This window comes from Protopterus annectens, chromosome 4.part0 (assembly GCF_019279795.1).
Source record: "Protopterus annectens isolate FY-2018-M chromosome 4.part0, PAN1.0, whole genome shotgun sequence".
Taxonomy (NCBI): domain Eukaryota; kingdom Metazoa; phylum Chordata; order Ceratodontiformes; family Protopteridae; genus Protopterus; species Protopterus annectens.
The window spans coordinates 1796591798-1796619135 of NC_056733.1; the positions used below are offsets into that span (position 1 = coordinate 1796591798).

A 27338-nucleotide genomic window follows, 5' to 3' on the forward strand; every position below is an offset into this window, starting at 1 on the left:
AACTCCTGGGTGTTATTATTGATGACCAACTTAAATTTGACCTTCACATGCATCATTGTATAAAAAAGACGCACCAAAAACTTGGCTTACTTTTCAGAAATAGAAAATTCCTCAGCAATAATTTTAGACTCTTTCTAGCATATGCCTGCCTTCTTCTTAGTCTTTTCTTTGGCTCACACATATTTACCAATGTGCAATCCTCTCTTAAATGTAAGCTTAAAATTACATACAATAACGTTGCTAGGTTTTCTGCTAACCTGTCCTTCAACTCCCATCATTGCCTCTCTCTTAAAGCTCTTAACTGGTTGGAATTCCATCATAATCTACTCTTTCCTCAACTGGTTATCATACATTCTATACTTAACAAACCTACCTTTTGCTCTGGCATCTCTTCTCTCATCTCATTCTATGCCCCAATTCAGACACTTCGGAGCTCTGATCAACAATCCTTGGAAATCTATAAGCCAAAAGTTCTATTGGTCAACGTCTTTCAGTTACTCAGTTGCCCTCTCCTGGAACAAATTACTTTTCTCCATCAAAATTACATTCCCTTCCTCTCCCCTTCCCTAGCCACCCTGCCTCACACTGTCTGATCATTGCATTTCATCCTCTGCAGGCTCTGGCTCACCCTTTACCCTCCCCTTGCCTCCTCACTCAATCTCTCAGATCTGTTATAACATGCTTAACTATCTCACTTCATCTCAACTCCAAATACATATCCAACTGACTTACACTTAGTTTCCTCTCACTATCACATGTACTATTCACTCAGTCTCCCCTCTTACTCCTCTGTCTTCCCCTTCCATCCCATTAGCCCTTCTAGCTTGTTCCACCTTCATGTGGAGCATCTGTTTTATATCTGTTTGAGTTTAGTGCAATATTTGTATGTAAGATTTAGGTTTATGAGTTTAGAACAGTATCTGTTTGAGCTTAGTACTATCTGTATATACATCCTACCTTTATTACTAGCCTGTAGCTAGATATTGTTATATCTGCTCATTATTATGTTTCATATTGCATGTATATGTAATGTTTGCTGCAGTTTGTATTATTTGCTATTGTATGTATATTCAGTTGTTCGTCATGTACTCTGCTGCTCATGTATTGTTCTGTGGAGTTTTTCTCCCCGGGCATCTGCTGAAAAAGGACCTGTGTCCAGTTGGAATTTCCCGGTAAATAAATAATAAATAAATAAAAATGATTACTAATGCTCATGAATTCAAAAAAGCTCTTAAATATTACTGGCTAAAATCCTGGACATATCCCTGTAAATACTTTACATAACTCACATCTCTCTTCTATTATCATTTATCTACTGTAGTCTGTAATAATTGTTTTTATTAACTTATACTCTTTTAGCCTACATTCCATTTTCTACTTCACTTTTGTTTCTTTTCCTTTTTCTAATTTCTAATCTCTACATTATTGAAACTGTTTTCAACATTCTTATACTCAACTTCTTTCTAACTTCTTTCTTTTCCCCTAGTTCTTATAGTCTTCGTTTTCTATCTGTACATCCTATCTTTTCAGTTTTATTATGAATATACTGTTAGCCTGTATAATACACTGTTAGTGTGTAAAATTTACTGCCTGTGTCATTTAGACTAAAGATTGTTAGTTAAATCTTGTTTAGCCTCCATTATTTCAATTATTTGTATATTTCAATGTTTTTTGTATTGGAGCTTTTCTCCCCAGGCCTCCATTGAAAAAGGGCTTTTGCTTAATTGGACATTTCTGGTCATCAAACTTTAAATAAATGTATAAATAAATATTTTTTTTGGTGCAGAAGGTTATTCAAATCACGTTACTACTGTTTTAGACAACTAGGCATTTTTGCTGTCATTTTTACTTACAGGTACAAGCTATAATGATGCATTTCACGTATATTTCCTGAAAGCATTGTGTTTATTCATTGCAGCTCCTGATGATGTCATGGCGAGGGTCTCTAGAGCTGATGCATATGTTGCTCTGCAGCAGTACTCCGATGCTCTCAGAGAACTGGAACTGGTGTGTTCACAGAAAAGTGAGTGGCCTGAGGTAAGAACTGTCCTAAAATTCTTGTTTTATGTCTCTTCCATGAGTGTTCTGTAAATGAGCTCTCCTTAGCTTGTGTTTGCATATTGTTTATTAATCAGTGTTGTAAGAACTTAAGCGGTACAGTAATATCTGTTAAAGGATGAAATTAACAGCTAAGGTTTGTTCCATGAATGATTTTCATTACTGCATGCTGATGTGTTCTACAAAGGTCCTTTTTTCATGTACATTGTTTATGTACATGTAAAAGAAAGGAACTATGGCAAGTAAAATCTGAGTAAAAGTCCACAGCAGAAATCCAGTAAGAAAAATATAGAAACTCAGGAACCATAAACACAGCTTTATTTCATCAACAACACAAGACAACATAACACAATAAATTTTCAAAAACTGCTTCATCAGAGTGGTTTATGCAGCCATATGGAAAGTGTTCCTTGTGCATTACAGACCAGGATGGTAGCATGTTCACTCATGTGTTCATTATAGACTGGCAATGTAGCAGGTTCACTCACATGTGCATTGCAGACTATCACTGTAGTATTGTCACTCGTGTGCATTGTAGACTGGGCACTGTAGCATATTCATTCACATGTACATTGCAGACTGCATTATAGCATTTTCACTTATATGCATTGCAGACTGGCATTATAGCATGTTCACTTGTTTGTGCATTGCAGACTGGCAATGTAATATGTTCACTTACATTTGCACTGCAAACCAGCATGTAACATGTTCACTTATGTGTGTACTGTAGACCAGCACTTTATCATGTTCATTCACATGTGCACTGGAGACCGGTACAGTAGTATGTTTACTTGCATGTGCTTCACATACTAGCAATGTGTCATGCTCAATCATACATGCATTGCAGACTGAGACTATAGTATGTTAACTTGTGTATGCATTGCACAACAGCATGGTGGCATGTTTTCTTCCTTATGCATTGCAGACTGGCACTGCAGAATGTTTACTTGCACATGCATTGCAGACTGGCATTACAGAATGATGCTCTATCTGCTTTATAGCTTATTTATCCTCCATACCATTGCTGTGATAGTTTATAAAGTATTCTAAAAGACATTCTATAATAGTACATGGAAGTACAGTTCTTGAAACTGGAGTTTTGGTGAGTAGTATAAACATTGTTTGGATAGTTATGTAGGTACACAATTTCACTTGTTGTTTAACTGACTTTAGCAGCAAGTTATTCTTTGGTATGGGCTATGTTAGCATTTACCTAGCATCTACATCATGCATGAAAGCAAATATGGAATGTGGAAATCCTTATATAACCAAACATTGAGCATAGTTTATTGCTCTTACACAATGTAATTATTTTAATGTTTGAGATAAGCGCATTGATTAATGCATTTTTAAATGGCTCATTGTGTACTGCTATTTGTTCATTAGCATACCTCTCAACTGTACAGATTTTTGCCTCATATTTCTTGTATGGTCCTTATAAAATTTTGGTTTTCTGGTAAATTGCCGGCAAAGCATTGCAAATTGAAATCATAAAATAATTACAGACATTTGAATTTCAGACTTCATTCCCTTCAGAAAATACATAATAATGTAAAACCTGTTATTCTATCAACTCTCTGTGTTTGTAAAATCAATATTTAAAAATTGTCCCTATTTTGGGGTTTCCCCATTATTTATGGCTTTGTCCAGGTATATTCAGTAGTACATGAATGGTACAGTGCTTTGCTGTTTGTATTAAGGGATATTTGCATGCTTAGACAATTTGAGCCATCAGACATTGGCAGTAACACTTTCTTCAGGTATCTAAAGTATAGAAGTACACTCAGATGGCACCTCAGATTAGATTTTAGTTTTATTGACATGTAGACTCACATTTCATTGATTAACTTGTTAATCTTTTATTGAAGCACTCTTTTATTATTCTGGTACCTCTTCTTGAATACTATGAAGCTTTAGAAATTTACTGAAATGAATACCAAGAAAAACTAACTTAAAGCACATGCAATAGCTCTTAATGACATGAAGGTTTAACTTTTAAATACAAAACACCTCTGTTGCATTTGTTTGACTTAAACCCTACACCATGTATTAATCACAGCTGAAAGCACTTTATACTGCCAAGAAGCAGTTCATTTTCATAAAATGGCAGCTTTATTTTAAGGTAGTTCGACTACTTTCAGAAAATTTGTTCAGTGCTTGTGTCAACTACTGTAATTTGTTTTTGCCACTGCAATCAGTTTTATGTTCTGTTACAGGCAGCAGCTTATTTATACTGACTGACTTAAAATCAGTTGCACTTTGATAATCTTTGTAGATAGCAGTCCTTTTAGCATCTATAGTGATTATATGCAAACTATGACCAAATGACCCTTAAAGACATACCAGTGTTTCAGCTGCTTGGCTTCTGAATGCCCCTGACTTTTTACTTTTTAAGTTTTTATGGGTACATTCAGGAAATGGGCATTCAGGAGCCATGTAGCTGAAACGCACTATGTCCTTAAGGAGTTATTTGCATTTATTTCTTTGCTCTCCACTCAGACAGGAGGTTTAAGATATTCCACAGTGAAGGTTCTAGCTTGACTGAGTCTTTCTTCCAGTTTATACTGAATGGTTTGTCTGTGTAACTTTTTTATTATTTGCTTGGATGTTAATTCCATCCAGAGGAGATTTCATTTGAAGTAACTCTAAATGTAATAAAAGTCTTTTTCATACGGTTTCCAATAAAATAAAATAAATAAAAAAAATACAAAAGTTTCCCTCTCAAAAAGTGATGCACATCTGCGTAAGGATTATGCATTCTGTACCATTTTCCATGTACGTTTCATCCAAGGATGCATACAGTGATATTCTCTTAGAGCTAAACTCTCATTCTTGTAATCCAAATAAACATGACTGATTTATATGGAATTCAGAAAACATTAAAGTTGAAGAGGGGCATGGCCAAGGTGGTAACAGGCTAACAGCTTAGTTTCTCAAGTCTGCTATTTGAGTTATATTTTGACAGGAAATATGTTTTTGATGTTGTGGACTCTTCAACTTTGAAGACTATCTTCTTTTTAAGATTTTTGAAGGTTATGTCTGTAATATATAGCCTCAATCTTAATTCCTGTCAACATTCAAACAGAAAGGGTTTTGCCTATTCTTCAAAATGAGTTGCTCCAAAACTAACTCACAGGGCTTGTCATTAAAGAAGGAACTATAATCACTTCTTATTGGCATACAAGACCTCTCAATAAAACTGGATAAAATGGACAATAAACTAGATAATTTCAAAGAAAAATGCACAAAACAAATGGAACAGCTACATGAAATAATGCAAGAGAAGATTCAGATCTTGAGTATGGAAGAGGCACTAAATGATATAGAAGGAAGGGTTTCAGAAGAAGAACATAAAATACTTCTTTACCAAATAAAATAGATGATCTTGAAAATAGATCTAGGAAGAACAATGTACACATTTATGGATTACCTGAAAAAATAGGAGACAATATGGTTAATTTCCTCACATCTTGGCTCCCTAAGAATTTTAAATTTATCTGAGTCTTTATCATATGGTATTGAAAGAACTCACAAGCCTCCTGTGGTCCCTTAATCATCAAAAAAATTAAATACGAATCTGAGATTCATAATTGTAAGATTTTTTTCCTGCCAAGATAAGGAACTGGTTTTAAAAAAACTGTATCAAATTCTCCAATTAAATTAAATTAATTGTGAGTACAATAAGGTTTGACAATGACTACTCTTCATCTGTGATTTTGAAGAGAAAAGAGTTCCTTCCTTTGATAAAATAATTGAAGAAGAGACAGATTAAAGTGCACTTATTATTTCCAGCTAGACTTAAAGTTTTTCTTACAGAAGGTACTAAAACTTTTGAAACATTGGAATCAGCTATATCCTTTTTAAAATCAAGCAATATTTTGGAACAAACAGAAGAAATGGAATGGAGCAATAGTTCATTGAAAGGACAAGCAGAAAAGAATGGGTGGAAAACTACTGACAAGAAGAAAAAAAAAATAAAGGACAGATAAATATCACTTTTGTTTTTCTCTCTGGTTTAATTGGTTTATATTCATATATTCTTGGTACAATTTGCCATTTTACAACAAAAAGCTGTAAGTAATGCAGACAAGACTATATATATATATATATATATATATATATATATATATATATATATATATATATACACACATATATATATATATATATACAAGAATATATATATATATATATGTGTGTGTGTGTATATATATATATATATATATATTTATATACACAAAACTAAAGTAAAGTGATTTAACCTTCTGTATCATTCTTTGTAACATCATAAACAGTAATCAATATTTATTTAGACATTATTTGAAAATATTCTATTATTGCTAAGCACATTTGAAATAATTATTTGATCTTTTCTACCTTTTTGATTGGGTTTTATGGCTGAGTGTGTCTTTACTATGAGCAAGTGTTATGTTTTCCAGGATAGATATTTTCTTTAGTATTATGTTGGTGGTATAGAGATTTTTGGACTGTATGAATTTCTAGATGTTTGGTTATGTTTTGAATGGTTATAATATGTCTTCCCTGCTTGATTGGAGATGTGGATGATTTAAGTAATTGTTATGTTTATTTATTTTCTCATTTGATTAAAGTTATTGAGTTTTTGTGGGATTGATGGCTTGGATGGTGTTTCTGGTGTATGGAAAATTATGTTTAGATGTTGCGTTGTGTGGATTGGCTTCCCTTCACTTAGATTTGGCAAATGAGTTGGTTTTCTCTTCAAATACTAAATCTATGCTTGCAATATCCCTGGAGCCATTTTAGATTGTGTTGTTTCTTACATTGTTTCTGTGTTTTCCCACTGAGGTCATGAGCTGGAAGTTTTTCTTTTCTTTTTTTTTTCTTCTTGTCTTCTTTTGCTTATGGATTGTCTTCTGATTGTGTGGACTGTTGAGAAGGAAACAGGACAGCAGAGTAAGGATGTCACGTTCATGGGTCAAAGGTTAAACAAGAGCTGATCCTGATATAACACTATTTAAAGTGGTATCCACCTCTATTTTTAATACTTACTGTGGACTTTTTTTTTTTTGTTTGAAATCAGATTGTGTGTCATCCCCCTCGACCCAATGAAGGAAAAAAACTTGCACAAAGCTATGAATGGTGGATGGATGGCAGCTCAAAAGTAGATATATTTTTTGAATGTTGTTCTTACAGATTGAGAGGGTTGGTGAAGTAATAGGTTTTGCATTGGTGTGGATATTTTGAATGATGTTAAATCTGAGAGTCGGGTGTCTGCCATTCATTATTGACTTCAGTCATTAGTGATTTGTTAATAAATTTCCGGAGTGTTATGATTTTGTGAGGAGCAAGTGAAAGATGTGGATCGGGAGTCTGGACACTTTGTGAAGGTCTGAAAAGTTGAAAGCTATGCTGCCTGGATAAAATACATACTTCTCAAATATCACTGATATTCAAGGATGTCCTTGAATTTGACTCGTATGTTAGATCTGTCCCTTTTAATCCCTCTTAAATGTGATGATTGTTGGTGAAAAGGTGGTGAACAGCACTTAAAAATAATGATCGTAATTAGAGTCATAAAAGATGCACACAACTGGAAATAACTCACAGACATTTGGAGCTATGCTCTGAATGAGGTATAAGTTGTATGATACTAAATGTTATGTTTCTGAGGTATATGGAAATATAAAAGCATTCTTTTACGCAGAACATAGAAAGTATTACATTTATTTGTTTTGTGATATACGAGAATAAGGTGTGACTCACAACAGTTCTTCACTTTCATTTCGTGATGTATTTTAGTTACATTAAGATAGATTGCTGTTACCTTCCACATAAAAATGTGTTTGTACCAGTAGTGACACATGAAGTGTAGAAGCCTATTTCAAATCCAGTTAAAGATGGATAACATATATTTTGCAAAATCTGGTACAAAATGTATTACACTGATTCTACAAACAGAAATATCAACACTTAATAAGGATGTTTAAGGCTAGCATGTGGACTTGCTTAATTTTCCACAGAAATCATTATCTGCACATACATTGATGTGTTAAGGATAGGGAGCTATCCAAGAAACACTCTTTTCACAGAAAGATATAGCTACACTCTTATGTTTGTAGTGCTAAACACAGATGTTTTAGTGGTAGGGTGGAGAACTCTATCACATTTTACAAATATACATTTCTTTATGAATTTGGGAAGGCATAATGATGAAAGTATATACCTCACAGATATGGAGTTTGATTCTTACCTTTGAGGGAAACAGGTTAGGCTTAAAACGACAAAGAAGAGGAGTTAACCTAGTACTTATCTATAAAACTATGTATGTATAGAGATGCTTTACAGGTAGGATTTAACACACTGTTACTTCTTACAGATGCATGTCTCCTCAGGCACAAATACCTGTATTTATAGAGATATATTAAAGGTAGGGTATGGATTACTAATACATCATCTTATATCATGATCAGGAGAGGCAGAGAGGTGTAGGCTTTCATTTCTACATGACAGACTCATAATTTTTTATGAAGTGTTTTACTGTTTCCCTAATATCTCCTTATCTTATCGAATTCCTACAGTGTTAAACTCATTATAGAGGTGGGCCTTTTATTCACAAGTAACTCATTAAATGACAGGATACTTATCAATGGTTAAACTCCTCTCAGATAAATACTGAAAATGGATTATGACTCATGTCTGAAATGAAGCACATTTCTAATTTAAGTAAATGTTTTTGGTCACTGCTTTTAGGTCACTACTTAACAAACCAAATTATACCTTAGATATTTTGCTATTTCTGGTGAAAAAGCTGTTTGACCAGTTAGTCTGCATTCTGTTTAGTAATATATGTACAAGTAATATTTTCATACTGAAAGATATCAGTGGAAGTTATACTGCATGGTTTTAAGATTCTAGCTTTTAGGCGTACTGAGATACCTTCTTTTTACTCTATTAGTTCATTTACCATATATTACAGTGATGTTCAAGGTTGTTAGTAACATGGTTCTTGACTGTTAAATAGGATTTATGTTATATACATCTATTATTTAGTAAAGATATGCCAGCTTTATTCTTTTTTGAATTTACACACACACACACACACACACACACACACACACACACACACACACACACACACACACACACACACACACACACACACACAAACCCATACCATCTCATTTAGTAATCTGTAAGATTATAAGCAAATATTTTAATATATTTCTATATTTCTGTTGTATATTAATATAAGCAAGTTTCAGACTAACTTTGGACTCTACTTGTTAATATTATATAGTATAGTTTTCTTTTCTTAATAGTTATGCAGACAATAGATAAATTAAGATTTTCAACTGAAACAGACATGAGCTTTTTAAAAATTAAGTACTGCGGACACTGCTTGATTATTTATATGGGGTGTCTGTTTAAATATTTATTCTAGGAGTCTTTAAATAAGATGCATAATAGTTTTTGACTTCATATTAAAATTGTATCATTACCAAGTGCAGTATAGGAAAGGTAAATTTTACATAGTTAGGATTTGAAAATGGTCACAACAGTTGATTTAAGAAATATGGATCATAGAAATATTAAAAGTAATTAGACTAAATAGATCCATATTATGTAAAATTATTTTCAGTTACATACCCTTGAAACATAAATATGAGATAATAAGAAGTATATATAACTCATTGATTAATATTTACTTAAGTAATTTTCTGTATAAAATTAATTCTCAGATAGAGAGGGTGTTTGTCTTGGGAGGAGACTTTAGAGGGACTGCTCAAACGTGGGGTCTTAAATCTCTGAGATTGTGTGGTTTACTTTTTATTTAAAAGTTTAATATTTCAATGTTTAACTACTTATAATTTGGTGTCTATGAATATTAATAACTTCAGCTTCATTGATAAATGTATTCAATCATTTTCAGTCATACTTTTCCCTATATTGTTCACAACATATGGCTAACTATACTAGTACTGACACATTCTATATGAAGTATGTTTCTATCAATGTTAATAGTTTGAATAACAGTTGTAAAAGGAAAGTTTAAACAAATATTTAAAAATGTTTAATGCCCAAGTTGCATTCTTACAAGAGACACATTTATTACAAGAAGACAATAATATACTTAATACTAATATCTATTCAGTACTTTTTGGCTCACATTATAAATAAGAAAGAGGTGTTGCAGTGTTATGGAAAAACTCTGTATTAATGCCTACAATCATAAATTTATGCAATGATAGATCTGGGATGTTTTGTCTAGTATCTTTGGAATTAAATGGGAAAGTATACACTTTGACTAATCTTTATTGGATTCCTGGATTAGGAGTTAAAGTGGTTAAGCAACAGTTTGAGGAGATTATACAACATTCTAAAGGGAGTATATTTTTAGCTGGTGACATTAATTGTATTTTGAATGATTGTGATGCTAATACAGTAAGTAAGTGTAGGAAACCAGCATCATCTAAAGCATTAATATATTTCACAGATATGTTTAATATTAAGGACATAAATGCATTCTCAGAGACACATTCATTATTTTTACACATTATTCACATCAACATGGTATCCAGTCTAGAATAGATAGAGTGCACATTTCAAGTGATATATCTGGAGAATTAGATAAAGTTAAAGTTGTCACATGTCCTTTATCTGATCATAGTGCAATTACATTTGAATTGAAAATTAATGCAAAATGTGCTTCTATTTGTAGAATTCCATTATATATAACTAATCTGAAAGATTTTAAGGAATTTTCTAATAAAGAAATTCAATTTTTTATAAATGTAAATTTAACTGAGGGGATATCTGAAATATATGTGTGTGGTATTTTTTTAAATCATATCCATATGGTAAAATTCTATTCTGGTATATTAATAAGGAAACACAATGGAATAAAGAATTATTAGATCTACAAATGAAAGTTGTTAAACTTAAACACTATATTCAAAAAGGTAATAAAAATTTAGCAAAAGATCTTGATATGATGAATAAAAATATTTAGAGTCATTACATCACAAAACTATGATTAATTTAGAGAAGATTAAAATGAGTTCTTATTCAATGAATCCTAAAAATCAAAGTTGATTAGCAAACAGAATGAAGAAGATTATAAAATCTAACCAGATAAATTAAGTTTATAGTCCTGGAACTAAAAAAAAGTTTCAGAATTAGAAAGCATTTTAGAGGCCTTTAGAATTCAATTCATTTATATGATGCAGTAAGAACCACAAAGAATAATAAAATATTTTTTTATGAAACATATCAAAAATAAATTAATAGAAAATCAGATAAAATTACTAAATAAGCCAATTTTAATGTCAGAACTTAAATCTGAAATCAATAAAGTAAAATTAAACAAATCACCTGGAATTGACAGTATTATTCTGGAGATGTATAAACTATTACCTAAGGAAGCGTTGCCAATATTGTTAAGAGTCTTTACAATAGTTAAAGAAGTTAAAAATATCCCCCATCAGGGAAATATACCTTAATTTCTCCACTTTTAAAGTCAGATACAGATGGAAAAGAATGTTCATTTTATAGACCAATATCCCTATTAAATGTTGATTATAATATTTTTATGGCAATACATGCTAACAGAATTAAACTGTTTCCACCTTTGCTGGTTGATGAAGATCAAACTGGTTTTATACTGAATAGAAACACATATCATAATATTAAAAGAGTACTTACAATAATTGATTATATCAGTATTACAAAAGGACATTTGACCCTATAATACAATTGAGTCTGTTCATTGGCACTATTTACTGCTGATCTTGGAAGAATGTGTTTGACATCATTTTACAAGCTTAATTAGATTGTTATATGAAAATTCATTAGCTTATATAAAGATTGGATTGTATACATTTAGGCCAATTACAGTTACTAAAGGTACTAAGCAAGGATGCCGACTGTCTACATTATTTTTTGCTCTGGTCATAGAACCATTTGTGAATTATCAGATTAAATGCTAACATCAAAGGTATACTCTTTAGTAATCATTTAAATTCTAAAATTCAGTTGTTTGCAGATATTTTATTAACTGTGAATGGTTATGGCAGCTCATTACAAGCTTTATTTGAGACAGTGGAACTATTCCAAAAGATTTTCAGCCTTAAATTTAATGATAATGAAACATATTATTTATAAATTGTAATAGGAATAATATAGATAAGTTTTCCAAATATATAGTTCTAGATAATAAAACTGAGTATCTATGGATTATATTATCAAATAATATTAATGAAATAGTAATAATTAATTAAAATAAAATTAAACATCTTAAGATAGATTTTTCCTAATTAAAATGATTATGTTATACCTTATACAAGCTATAGCTCTTCCTCATTCTAAAGAATGTATACATCAGTTCAGTAAACTAATGTTAAACTTTTTATGGTAGCCCAATAAACCTAGAATAGCATTAAATCATCATCTAAAAGATTGGACAACAGGTATAATTGGTCTCCCAGATATAGAAATGTATGCTTTATCATCCATTATTAAGACAAAGACGTTATGGTTAAATTCTACTTATTCTGCTATGTGGAAACAAGTACAGGAACTTGTTTGGTTAAAATCAAATCACTTGTCACCAGTTCAGTTTAGTAAATAATTATCCAGTAACTTTTATTGGTTATTAAGGGAATATATTGTGAAGAATAAAAAGAAACTTATATCTTCAAAATATATAACTAATATATATTTAAAAATGATTTGAATAAAATTCCAGGCTTTAGAGCATGGTCATTTCTAGTCTACCCTGTAGCCTGTACACAAAATAACATTAAGATCTTTGATGTCTCTAAAATAATTATACTTGGGGAAAAGGTTATTATATTGGCATCAACTAATGGATTCTGGAAGAGTTCTCTCTATGGAATACATTATGAACAAGTATGATACAAGTAGTGAAATGTGGCTAGAAATATAAACTTTAAGGCAATATATTATTACTAAACTAGAGTCAGTGCATGTAACTGTCAAGGATACTGTCCCAAAATTTATAGAATTTATGATTATTATAGGAAACCAAACAGTAATAGGGAAAGGGTACCTATAAGAATTTATAAAGTAATCAAAAATGCATATTATAAAGATACTTTTTGGGATTATTAGAGATCAGTAAATAATAAACTTCCCAGTGAAAATAATTAAGACATTAATGCTAATTTCCTCAAAGCAGACAACTTTTTTGTTGCAATGGAAGTTGTTTTCTTGGAAATTTATACATAGAACCTTTATTACTCCTCATAAAATGGAATTAAAGTTTAAGCACGATATGTGCAAAAATGGGAAACGGGGTTGAGGATGGATGGATGGATGCATGGTTGGAATGGGTGTTGGAGATGTAAATTAACACTGAATGCAGATTGGAGCATATGTTTTACTACTGTAAATTGCTTAAAACATTTTGGGAAAAACTGAATTCTTTTTGCAAACTGTTTTTAATGACAAATTTCACTTAACTAAATCTTTGATTTTGTTTAATGTTCTAAAACCTAAATGTGTCCCCAGATCAAAATATTCACTGTTATGGACTTTATTAGCTGTAGCACATAAAGTAATTACTATGAATTGGAAGAGTGAGACTTCTCTTTCATTTAAAGAATTCAGGAATATTGCACTTAATGTTTCTCAATCAAGATGAGAACTGATAGAATCGCTTCGTATCACAACTTCTGGTTAAAAGTTATAGAGATACTTGGGAAAATTGACTGTAATATGACATGAAAAAGAATTATATTTTCAATGATTAATAATTGTTTTTGTTTAAGAAGACACCCTTGTAAATAGTTTTATTTTATTTTAATGTTTGTTATGAAGTTTTTTCATTTGTGTGGATAATCTGTTCTAAAAAGTTATGTCTCTTTTTTCCTGTTGTGAATTATTATACTTTTTAAATTTTAACAAAAATATTTGAGAAAAAAAAAGAAAGAATTAAAGTTCTATTCTGAATGTTTTGGCTTTTACAGCCTGGCAGAATAAGGAAAGTAGAATACTAGCTAGGGATGTCGAAAATGGTATACTTCTGACACTTGGGGTATCAGAGCTGTTGATTCTGATCCATATGATACCATAGCGATATTCTTGGGCAAATAGAAAAGCCAGCTCCAGATATTTTCAGTGTCTTTCTCACGCAAGGTATCTTTACTGATAGCTGAGAAACTGGATATAAAAATGTAGATATGAACTAGTGTAGTGTTATCGTAAAGAAGCTGCCTTTAGTATTGTTAGTATGAGACAAGCATTCTTGCTTACATAATTCTTGACTATGTCAAGAATAGACAATAGGACAGTTTTATTTTGCTTTATGCTGTCAAAGTTTTGAAACAACTCAAAGAAAAAAATAGAAGGCAAATTTAATAAATGTTTTATTCTTCCATTCCTAGTATTGGAGGAACTGGCTTAGCAAATTGTGACTCTTTTATAGTTAGCAAACCAGATCACAAAAATACCAAAACTAGATGATGCAAAATTGAGAGAAGTTCAAGTTCTGATGTGTAATGTAATGTGTCACATGGCATGACCCTCTGTTCAGCTGTATTGAGCTTGCCAACTTCAAATTCTTTAGAAATGTCAGTATGCAAAGTATCAACTTCAGTTTGAAGTCATTACAAACACTATCTGCTGTAAATTATTTTCCTTAAAGTACCAGCTAAACCTATGTTGTATAAGCATGTTCCAGTTTTCCTTTTAATACGTAGTAAACATTTCACATCTTTAAATCCAGTCTTGGTGAAACATGAGTGATGTGACTCAATAACTTAACTGTATGAATGTGTACTGATTGTGTTACTTTCTAAATGCGGTTACTGTGATACTGGACAAAGTCATCTTGAGATTTCTTCTGTATATTTTATGTTTAAGCAAGTAAGCAGAAATTCCAGAACTTCATAATCAAAAGCAAGTTAGAGCAAAGAGTAATGTACTTTAAGGAATTTCTGAAGTTTTGCTGCATCCCAGCCCCTCAAAGAGAAGTAGTACAACATAGCCACAGAACAGTAGATATGGCTAAGATTTGACTTCAGTCCCATATAGCAAAGAGAAATAGGTAAACATGGTAAGGGTAATGTCGACCTGCTACAAGGAGTAGAGGCAGGCAATTTTGTGACAATTCCAGATTCTTTCAGTGCTGTTTACAATCAAAGTGACTGAAACTTTGTTCCACCAACACATACAGGTCTAGGTTATGAGTGAGGGATTCACGAGGACCTACTGCAAACTCCATTTATTTGTATTTGTAGTAGTTCTTCCTATTAGTGATTGTTTTATTAAGGCTGATTTGTTGTCATATGGCAAACTGTAACAGAAGCTCACAGGCAGTTGGATCGATAAAGATTTCACTGATTTTTCTTTAGCTTTCACAAAACCTATCCCTTCTTCTTGCAGCAACTGGTGGTGGTGACTAAAAATATGATTTTCTGTTTTCTTCTGTTTTCCCTGTTCCTCACGCACATGTGCAGACTAACCACTAGATCCTTCAGCCACTGCTATTTATATTAGTTTCGTTTTTATTATTATGACTACTATTAATATGTTTATGTTAACTGTCCACACTCATTACACCTTTCCATTTATCTTTATGACATTTCCTTTCTTTATCAGACATAGAAATTTTAAATCCCTTGCAAATTTAGTGAAGTTGCTACTAATTATATATTCCGCTTACTGGAAGAGTACTCACTAATGCAGATTGGGATAATGCTGTTGTAATCTGTTCTCCAGTGGTTGAACTACTGTTTTGGTTCTTCTCTGTGTTACTGCATGTAATTCAGGTATCTTGTGCTAATCTCTGTTGTGTTTTTTTTTTTTTTTTTTTTTTTTTTTGCATGTAGCCAACATTTATTGGAGCAGATTTGATGTACTGCAGCTCTGTGCTGCAGGCATGTGAGCTATATATTTACTTTCTTCTTGGGTATTCACTGCCAAGTATTTTATTGTTATTGTATAACATCTGCTAGAAAATAAGATATACTAGTAGAATAATATTGTATCCTATACCATTGTCAGTCAGTTTAACTTGTAGTATATCATCTGTAAGGAAGAACTGCATGTTGATAGAACCATTGCATTTTAATTTCATAGCATTGACTTACTTTCTAACAGCTGCTATTTCACCTACTTATTGCACATTTAGTGCAGGTCCTTTTCAAATTGGGATGCAGAGAATTAAAGACGCATAACATTTGACCTGACTGCAACTATGGTGTCCTTACTTGTCTGCATATATAGTATGTATCGTCATTTAACCGCTTGGAATGTACTAATTAATCCTCTTTGTTTGCTGGTGTTTAAGAAAGTGTAGGTACTTCTAAGATTTCAGCAAATCTTTCAGCAAATCCCCCACCAAGCAAAGAAAAATAAACTTATTCAAGGTAATTCCAATTTGCTCCCATTAAGGTGGCTAATCTTATTTGACACTTTTTCTGATATTTTCAGTATCAGTTACAATCAAAGTTATAATATCTCTATTCCACCAGCACCTACATGTCTAGTTTTGGAGTGAGGGATTCATGGATGCCTGCTGCTTTCTCCATTTACAGGTATTTGCAGTGGTTTTTCCACTGTCTCTGTTTGACTAAGGGCATTTGTTAGTTGTATAACCAAATATAACAGAGGCTCACAGGCCTCAAAAAACATATCCCCTGTTCTTGCAGCAGCTGACTGTTGACCAGCTAAAAAATCTGCTTACTTGTTTTCTTTTGATCTCTGTTTCATGCACAGGGAGATTAACTCTCATGAAATGGGAGCTGTCTCACTTTGCTCCATTCCCACTCCACATTCCATAGCCACCCAATGCATTATTACTTTTATTGTTTCCTCTTTTCACCCAAATGCCACTGCTCCATTTCTCTCTATACATGTTAAAAAAACACACTACTTTTCTACTCTGCTGATCTTAAACTAACTTAGTGCTACTCCTCATCACATCCTGTTTGTTTCCAAAATGCAACCATCCCCCTTCCCCGTGACTTCACAGAATCCAAGACTTGAGATTTCTGTGCCATTAATCTTTTCTTCTGAGATGAATGGTGGATTAATTATAAACCTTTCACTCTCCTATTTACAAAAAATATGTATAAATTATTTTATGTTACCAAGATACATAAGTACACATCTTAAAAAAATGTTTGGAAATCCTAGAAACACATTTCCATTCCAATGACAACTTCAGTGTCACTATTGGGGTACATCCATTTAAACCCCAGATCAAGTACCTATAGAACTAACTATAAATTCCTTTCTTGCAATGTTGAAAATGTGTAGTCTAAGTAAAAAATGGACACAGTTAGAAACATGGGTTTCTCAGTACAATCCCAGGTTTCTCAGTACAATCCCAAAATAATTGCAATTGCAAAGTCTTGAATTAGACTCCTCTTGGATATTTTACTACAACCTAAACTTCCTTTGGTGATAACAGGTCAGGTGATAGTTGTAGTGAAAAATGACTAATCTTTTTCCTAAACCAATTTGAAGTGGCAATAGTACATGTATGTTCAATCTGAAATGGACACTAATACAATTACTTGGAGAACACACTAAACTTTCCGTTGATACCATTTATAGAGCACCACCCACCACTGGCACCACTGTCTATTCTTGAAACTATCTGAAATGAAATATTAGCAATATTAAAGATAAATAATATTGTGGGGTGAATTTTAAGTCAGTTGGTTCTCTACTCTTAAACCCCTTTGACAAAACTGCTTAAACAGCTTAACCTTTCCCTACTTGTTAGCGTACCAGATTTATCCCTGCCAACAAATCCTGTTCACTCATTGATGTCCTCATTACAAATAATTCTTTCCTACCTAATGATATTAGTGACCACTGATCAGTATTATCCTATTGGTCATTCAGAGCTCCTGTAACCACTCCTTTACATACAATCTCATGTTCTCTCTCTCAAACAATTCCAACAACCTACTCTAAGCAGATTTGTTAACCACTGATTGGTCACATATATTTGCCAGCACAACCCACCTGAGCATTATCCATTTTCTATAACTTACTGCCTTCTGTGTATGGTAAGTTACTGCAAACAGCAGCAAGAGTTTTGAAGCCTTCCCCTGTACCTTAGATCTCCACAAATATAAGGCCTTGATTAATAGACTGCAGGCCTGGAAAAGGGAAAAAATAAATCTCTTTATGTTGCAAAATCCCAGTGCTATCAGCACATAAAGGACACTATCAGAAACCAAGAGAATGAAGCCAAGGCCCAGTACTACAAGAGTTTTCATGTTGTGCATCTTGACAACCACCAAAATTCTTGAGGACCATAAGTTTTATTTTCTCTAAGGCAATCTCCTTTTTCAACTTGTCACTGGACATGTGATTTCAACCAGCATCTGTTTCAACAAGCATTAGGCATTACTGCTGTTCCTTGAGAGTTTCCTGTTATAGGATGGGACACTGAAAAGTTATTTTAATATATATTTTTGACAGAAGCAACCACTCCACATTGAAACCAGATCAGATCCTTCTTCCACAAATAAAATGCCAGCTTGGAAAACTCAACCCATTTCATCATGGTATGGAGAGTATTATGAATATTTAGGGATCTTGGTTGTTATGAGCAAGCCACCATTACCAGAAGTTCTCCTCTCTGCATATTTTTTAAAAATATATTTATTTTTAGTTTTATTTTACAGTAGAGGACCACTAGGACCCCCCTCCCCTTCCATCATAATATAGTTGTACAAAGAAAACACTACAGTATTTATAACATTGAGCAGTATGATCTCCAACATAGAAATTTGATTGGTTCTCGTTCATAACAAACTTGTGTTCAAGACATGGATGCGATGAAATTCTCCAAGAAAATGCTTGACAGCTGAGGTGAATGTCAGCATCCATGATGAGAACACATATAACATTTATCATAAAGACCTGATTATAATTATTTATATTACATTGAGCTTTATCTGTATCTGTACACTACTAGTCAGTGTAGGAGGGAAAAGTGTTTTACAACTTTTTAAGGTATGAAAACACTTAACACTATCACAGAGAAAATGGACAGAAGACAAATGTTCCTCATAACAAACAGCTTTAAAAGCTGTTAGATACTTTACCATGCCACACTTTTTGCAACAGTGGAGTTGGTTGCAGCTTTTAAACCAGTTTTGTCTCTTTGCCTGTTTTCTGTAGTAGTCGGCAATGCCTGCTGTCATTGCTTCAACAAGAGACTTGAGCTTAATAGTGATGAAAGGTGTTAAAGAAGACTAGCACCTTTCTTATGTCAGAATGGTCCTTCATGTCTTTTTCTCAAATTCTGAGTGCAATCAGGGTACTCCCTGTACTACAGTTGTGTTAGGTACAACATAAGTTATTAACTACATATCACCATGAAAACATCCAGAAACCTCAAGTAAATGTGCATTGAATGCCAGCCCACAGCAAAGACATACATGTAGCTAATGCAAGCCATTACCTTCCAGACATCACCAGGAAGTGGTAACCAATGCCTTTTCCCCTATCAGTTGAAGATAGTCTTTCTGTTTGCATTTCTTCCAGTCTCTCTCTTATTTCAAGGATGCTCCTAAAGATAAAAATATAGAAAAGCACATTTTACCTGTTGGCGTCTTGATGGCTAAAACAGTTATGGTTCTCTACTAACACAAATGTTAGTGGTATGACATTGGGCACTATGTCTGCAAATTAAGCTGTTACTGGAAAAGTCACTAAATCAAACAAAACAGTCCAAACCAGCAAAAGTAAAACAAAAAAGGTTCCAGGCCACCAGTGAAATGAATCTTCAGTTCTTTTATTTCCAACAACAAATGAGTGCTTTCGTCTGCCAAATGAGACTTCTTCAGATAAAACAGTACTGGTGCCACACTTAATTTATACAAAATACCTTAATTAACCTAATTAACCAATGCACAAAATTTTAAAATTTTAAAGCTCCACCACCAAGTGGTTTCTGGCTCTTTAGTTGTTTTACCAAACACCACAAACTTCACAAGTTTGGAAAATACATTAATGAATTAATGAAAATAAAAGATTGTTTAAAACAATCATTATATAAAAAATAAAAAATAAAAAAAAATAATAAATGAATAAGACTTCTATCTTGATTAGGTTTTTTTGTGTTTTTTTATATATTTAATATATTTAATGTAGCCCTATTTACACTAAAATGCTGTAACCTACAACAATGAAATCACACTCTACCTGCCCTCTCTGCTAAAATAGCATTAATACTAATGTATTCATTCAGGCCTGGACTTATATTAGCCTTCAGCCTCAATTGCCATCTAAGTTCACTATTGAGTAATGTATTCCTCATGTCCCCTCCTCTGGGGTTATTTTTAACTAAATCAATAATCCCAAACTTGAAACCACTAAATGAAGTACAAAAAACCAAGTGTTTATAAAGGGCACTGGTTTCTTTCCTATTTCTAATGTCATATATGTGTTCATATATTCTGTCTTTTAGTGCCCTTTCGGTTTTTCCTACGTAAAATGATGAACACTTTATGCAGATAGCCAAATATACTAACATCTTGGTTTGACAATTACCATTACAAAATTTTACTATACTACCTAAACCATTTTTCAATTTAATGAATTCTTCTTTAAAAATATGTGAACATTGCCCACACCTACCATATGAACTGGTTGCTTTTTTGATATTATCTAAATTGTTACCCTTTTCAAGCAACCTTTTAAAATTAATTCCTGTCTTGTATATAAAATGAGGTCTATTACCTACCACCTCATAAACTTCTTTGTTAGTTTTTAATATAGACCAATTAGTTTCTACTATTTTTGTGAACACATCAGAAAACCCATTATATTCAGTAACACATGCCCCTAAAAAGTTTCTTGTCTCTTTCTCAGGTTCTACTACTGTTGTGAAAGGTTGGCCTAATAAGGCCTTATATTTAGTCCCCCAACCAGTGTAGACTTCCTCCAAAATTTTACCAACCATTTCTCTTGGGTATCCTCTCTCCACAAACTTTTCACCCAAGAAAATAAATTCATTTAATAGGTCCTGATAGTCAGAGGTCATCCTCGCTATCCTAACAGACTGTCCCTTAATGAGGCTTCTTTTTTGGTGAAATGGATGAAAACTATCATGGTGCAAATAACTATTGTACCATGTGCTCTTACGAAAGATCCTGGACTTAAAACCCTGTGGTACTTTGCTGATGGTGATGTCCAGATAATTAATACTCTGGTCTTCGACATTGTGTGTGAATGAAAGAAAATCTGTGGTATGGTTTAAATAATAAATAAATTCCTCCATATTTTATTTTGACCCTTCCCAAATCACAAAAATGTCGTCCAAAAATCTCAAGTAGCATTTAATTTGCTTCCTATATCTACTTTTTAATATATGTCTTTCTTCCCATTCTAACATCACCAAATTGGCATAAATGAGGGCACAAGCTGCCCCCATAGCTACGCTACTGACTTGTCTATAGTACTCTCCTTGGATGCCAATATAATTATTGTCTAATACGACCTCCATGAGTTCCAGTATCAATAATTTTTGGTCATGGGGTACATCTAGATGTTTATGAATGCTTTCTTCAAAGAATTCAAAACCCTCCACTCTAGGAATAGATGTAAATAAATCCTTTACATCTATGGTTAAAAATGTACATTCTTCGGACCACAGGTTATTATTTATTTTACCAAGAAAGTCCCAAGAATCCTTAATCAAATGTTCTTGCTTTGCTATTATATTTTTAATAGTTTTATCAATATAGACTGCTAGGGGGTGAGTTTTGGAATTTTTTGCTGAGACTGTTGGCCTAAATGGGGGCTCTGAAATGGATTTATGAACTTTTGGTACTCCAAAAAATTGTGGAATAATTGGATGTAGTTGCCTCAAAAAATGGTATGTCATTTTCTCTACTCTATTTTCTATCAAATATTCGTCCAATAGGGAGTCAATCCTCCTGTAGGCTATTTGTATCTCATTGTATGACACTGAAGTGTACGTATTCAAATCCATCAAGATGTCAGTTAGAACATTATTATATTCCTCATGGTTATACAAAACTACTTCCCCACCTTTGTCTGGCTTCATAATTCTAATATTGTTTTGTGCTTTTAAGGCCTCTAACAAACCCTCTTCTTCCTTATTCAAATTGTGATGTTGCCTTTCCTTTCTATTACTCATATATGCCTCATAAATCTCATTTGTAACTATATTCTCAAATGTGTATATAGCCGGATGCAAAGGGGGGTTGTAAATACTGCTGCTAACCAATCCTTTATTTAAAGTGGAACTTTCATCCACTGTTTTTTTATGAATTAATTTAAGGTTTAATTTTCTAAGGTATAACGTCAGTTCCACTAAAATGTGGGCTAAATCCCCATACTTAGACCTAACAAACTTGAATCCCTTTGAAAACAAGTCAAAATGTTTTTTCTCCAACTCTGTAGATGTATAATTAAAAATTTTAAAACCTTTATATTCAAAAACTATACCATTGGTATCTTGCGTAATATTGTTTATCTGCCCTTCCTCCCCATGCTTTTCCATCCATAATTGTTCCCATATGAATTCATTGGAAGACCTGGATCTGAGGGAATTCGGGCCTTGCTTGCCAAACGTTCTGATCTCCTGGGGCATAAAAAAGGTTCAATAGGCTCTGAAAAAGAGTCCAGTTCATCCAAAACCCTATTATTAACACCCGGGGTCTGAAAGAATTACTAGGTACATCAGTGACATGATAGTTTAAAGGGTCCCTTTCGTATAATTTGTTTTTATTATTATAATTCTTAAAATTGTTAATAGGTCCTGGGTAACTCTTACCCTTAGTGTATTGCTCCCTGTCTCTAATGAATTTCTTTTGTTTCCTAGCAAAAACCTTTTTGATCCTACTATCTGTTCTTTTTAGAACCGTAATATATAAATATTTGTTTTCATCAAATAACAAGTCCTTAGAAATGTCATCATTAAGTTTGTTTAAATCAATTAACAAACTATTCAAAAAGGTCTCGTTATGTTTGATGAGTTTCAAAATTAAACCAAATCCATATTCATCAAAAAAATCATGGAAGTCTTTTAAGACAACATCTGAATAAGTAATTCCAAAAGGATATTTAAAAAATCTTAGTCCCTGAGGGACTATCTTATGACCAAGACAGTTATGCAAATAACGGTTATCAATTTGTACACATTTATATTTAAACAACATTTTCTCAAAAGAAAAAATCATGTCCTTTAACGTAGGAACATTCGTATCATTCAAATTGTTTCCTTTAGTATTAGGTAAATCATGTTTTGCAGTAGGTGATATACTAAAATCAAAATTTTTGTCCAAAATGTCTTTTAAGCTAAAGGGTTGTTCACTACCCTCTGAGGAACTTGGCTTAGGTTCAGTAACATCAACCGCTTGCTTTTTTGCGCTTGAAAATGCGTGAAAAACAGCACCTTTTGATTTAAAATGAGTCTGTTGCGTCGTCCGCTCCTTTTGCTCCATAGAAGGGACCTGTGCATCCTTCCGACTACGTGGAGATAGCAAAACCCCTTAATTTCTGGTAAAACAACTAAAGAGCCAGAAACCACTTGGTGGTGGAGCTTTAAAATTTTAAAATTTTGTGCATTGGTTAATTAGGTTAATTAAGGTATTTTGTATAAATTGTGTGGCACCAGTACTGTTTTATCTGAAGAAGTCTCATTTGGCAGACGAAAGCGCTCATTTGTTGTTGGAAATAAAAGAACTGAAGATTCATTTCACTGGTGGCCTGGAACCTTTTTTGCTTTACGTTTGTTACTGGAAAAGGACAGAAGAGAAATGCATCCAGACCTAACATGCCACTGTTAAAGCCTGGATAATTGTGAATTCATTCCTTCTAGATAGTTTCATAGTTTAGTACTCGGCTATCTGCCCTGGGGCAGTAGAAGAGAGATGAGTATTTCAAAAGATAGTAAGAGGCATGTTTCCAGAAAAATCTACCTCTCTAGATGGACTAGAATTTTCCATTGGTGAAGTGAAAGAACTTTAGATCAAGCTTCCAGTTCAACATCTTAGACACCACATTATTTCAGTACATATTGATATAATGCTGACATGGCCTACTGTCCTGTGTAATGTTTCTCTTGGAAATTTTCACCTGCTTGCTGGTTAAGTTCCTCTTTAGCTTCTCATATAGCCACAAAACACTTTTTAAGAGGTGTTGTAGTGGAGGCCTCCAAGGCACCCTGTAGAGAAACTTCAGTGTTGGACTGTATCATTAACAAACTGACTACGTATATTTGAACCTGTAAATCTGCTCAGCACACTGTTTTCTTTACATGAAGAAAGTTTTATATTTGCAGCTATATCTTCTGTAAGAATTCCTGACCTGTGCTATTTTATTTTTATTTTACCATTTGCAAATTGGAGGATGAATAGGTCTGAGGAATTTTTGCAGTCTCTACCTGACCATAGGCAAAATAACAGTGCAACATTAGTTAAATAAAACAAAGGAATGCAGAGATTAAGATGAGCAAGGAGTAACAAAGGTATACAGTGACAGTTCAATAGTTCCTGAGGTCACCAGGCATAAAACAGGTATTAATTTGACAGTTATTGAACTGTGATGTGTATATATTGCTTGTGCTGAAATCATTGCAAATAGTGGACTTTTAACATATTAATAGGTTATTCTACTGCATAGTTTATTATACAATAAACATTTTAGCATTGTTTCAGTAACAGATTTGTGACAAATGACATTTTCTGTTGTCCCTGTTGCTGCTGCACGTGTAGTCTGTCTACAAGTCCTCTTCTAGTTGTTTTCTAAACATTGCTGCACTTCATTCATTTTTTCTGGTTTCTGGCAGGAGATTCCATGCTGTAGTTGTAGCTTGTTAACTGCATTTTCACTAGCAGCCTTACTAAATGATGGTCTTTTCAGTTCTGGTCTCTGCAATCATTTGTACAATATAAGGTGTGGAACCTATTGTGAGCAAGAGAGGAACAGTACTCTTTCCACTCTGTGGAACAGAGGGATGAAGCCCTGACCATGACCTCGATGACTGGAGTTTGACCAGCAGCTCAGGTACTAGAAGAGTTGGGCAGGGGAGGGTTTAAAATGACCTGACCATTCTGGCTTGCTCATTCTGGGAAGAATAAAATGGTGGCCCCAGTCAGCCAAGTTGCTCTTATTAAAGCAGAGGGTTACATGAAAACAGTGGCAACAGAACCAAAGTACATGAGCTTGGCATTTCAAGCCCGTGAAGGTAAACATGAAACATAATTTGTGTTAAGATCAGTTTTCTAATTGTGTTGTAGTCCTTTAAACATTTGTAAAGGTTACTTTTTGTAGCATTGTTTGTTAATAGAGATTCCAGAGATCTGGGCAGCATTCAAGAATCACCACAGTCCCATTTTTACTCTGTATTCACTGAACATTTCACCAGTTTCTCATTTTAAAACCTTAGCTCACATTACAGTCATCACATTAACTTTAAAGAACTAACTATATTGTTTTTGATAAAAAAAATAGTAAATAGTGCTAGCATGATTAACAAATTAAGTATCACAGTGGTCCATTTATGTGCCCGCTAGGCAGCGTACAGCTGTGCTTGCTCAGTAATGACTGGTTAAAAAATTAGACTAAAAATTCCTTCAGGATTAAACCTGATCATTTGGGGGTGTAAATCTAAATATAATGCCTATATTTCCAAGGCATCATTACTATACACAATTCCTGATATTCTTGCACATTAGGCTTTGCTTCTGTAACTAGAGCAAAACCCTGCAATTGAGTGTAGATATTTGTGATTTATAAGGCAGTTTCAAACAGTCAGACTGATTTGGTATGGCTCATCACATGAAGATACAAAAAAGGGCTTGTATCTTCTTGGGGCTTCCTATAAAGCAGAACATAGCAGAATGCTAACAGCATTATAATAAGTTATACTGTCCATACTCCCAATGAAGACTTTCCTTCCTCATGTTACACTGGGGCCCAGCTGTGCATCATGATATTGAGGCATACAGAAAACTGCTGTGGTGCTTGCTGTAACACATTCTTCACATTGTAAGGGCAATAGTGTCTAGTATTTTAATAAAATCTTGTGGCTTAGCCTACCCCTTCCACACTGCACCTGCTTGTTAGTCCTCTACTGGATTAGTGCACGTCTATCACTATTCACATCAGACATGGAGGGAATTCTGATACTGCAGGAAGTAGAGTTCATTGTAATTAACCATGTGTCAACTCATCTGTGAGTTAAGTGCTAGTGTTAATATGATATCAATCACTTGAATACAAGGTGCCATACTGGGTGGTTGGTATACTGTGAACATGAATAGAAAATTGCCCTTATAATTTGGGACTGTCTGCCTAAGATAAAAGTGCACATATTGTATTGTCAACTTCATTTCTCTGTTATATCTTAGTCTAGCGACTTCCTTAGAGACATAGAAAGCTCAGTCATTAGCAGGAGTGACTTTGCGGCTTTGGTATTTGAATGCTTGGCTGCAGCCATTTCATAGTAAGTTTGGTCTTTCTTGGTGTTTCTTTTTTTCTTAAAAAATAGTTGACTTTCCAGTGTTGGAAGTTTGGCTGGGTTGTTTTAGAGAAGTACAACATGTGTGAATACATCTTTATATAAAATAAGGTGAGTTTGCTATATTACACATCCCTTGCTATTTTAGTGGAGTACAAATTATATTGCAATGGAGGCTGATTGGGCTGCTAAATGATGCAGTGGGCATCCTTTCCTATTGGATCAGGTTGCTTCAGGTGACTGGTGCCCGAGGCATCCTGAGTCAAAGTAAAAGAGCAAAATAATGTCAAGTTATGACTGTGAGGATGGGAGAAAACTTTTTTTTTATTAAGAGATTTCTTTCAACTAAAATCCAAATTCTCCATTGCCAGTCAGCCTGTAGAATGTCATATAATTTTGATATTTAGTGGTGTGTGTGTGTGTGTGTGTGTGTGTGTGTGTGTGTGTGTGTGTGTGTGTGTGTGTGTGTGTGTGTGTGTGTGTGTTTAGAGGCAGTTGTAATAGGGTGCATTGGATGTGTCTGATAGTAACAAGCTGAAATACATAACTGTGGCTGCCTGTATATCTAGTTATCATATGATCACAGTTATTCAGTTTAACATATGAGATGTACTAATGAATTAAAAAAAGAGTGAAAGTTAGAGAGAGAAGCAAGTCTCCACTTTAGATTAATCCAAATGCTATAGGCAAATTCCACTAGCCCTAAAAGATGGCATTTACTATGTCAGAGGAACTTATTCATTATTGACCAATGCCTTTTGGTCTCAGTGGAACACTTGCAACATTCCAGAGGAGGAAGAATAAACATTTTTACCAGATG

The 27338-nt window shown here is 33.4% G+C and overlaps 1 protein-coding gene across 1 annotated transcript in view; it reads left to right on the forward strand.

The window, feature by feature from the left end:
• LOC122800026 (LON peptidase N-terminal domain and RING finger protein 1-like) overlaps positions 1-27338 on the forward strand; it is a 770380-nt gene that overhangs the window by 144243 nt on the left and 598799 nt on the right. The window contains exon 2 of the mRNA XM_044069488.1: positions 1919-2037. Within this exon, the coding sequence (XP_043925423.1) occupies positions 1919-2037 (119 nt within the window). The remainder of the gene's footprint in view (positions 1-1918; positions 2038-27338) is intronic.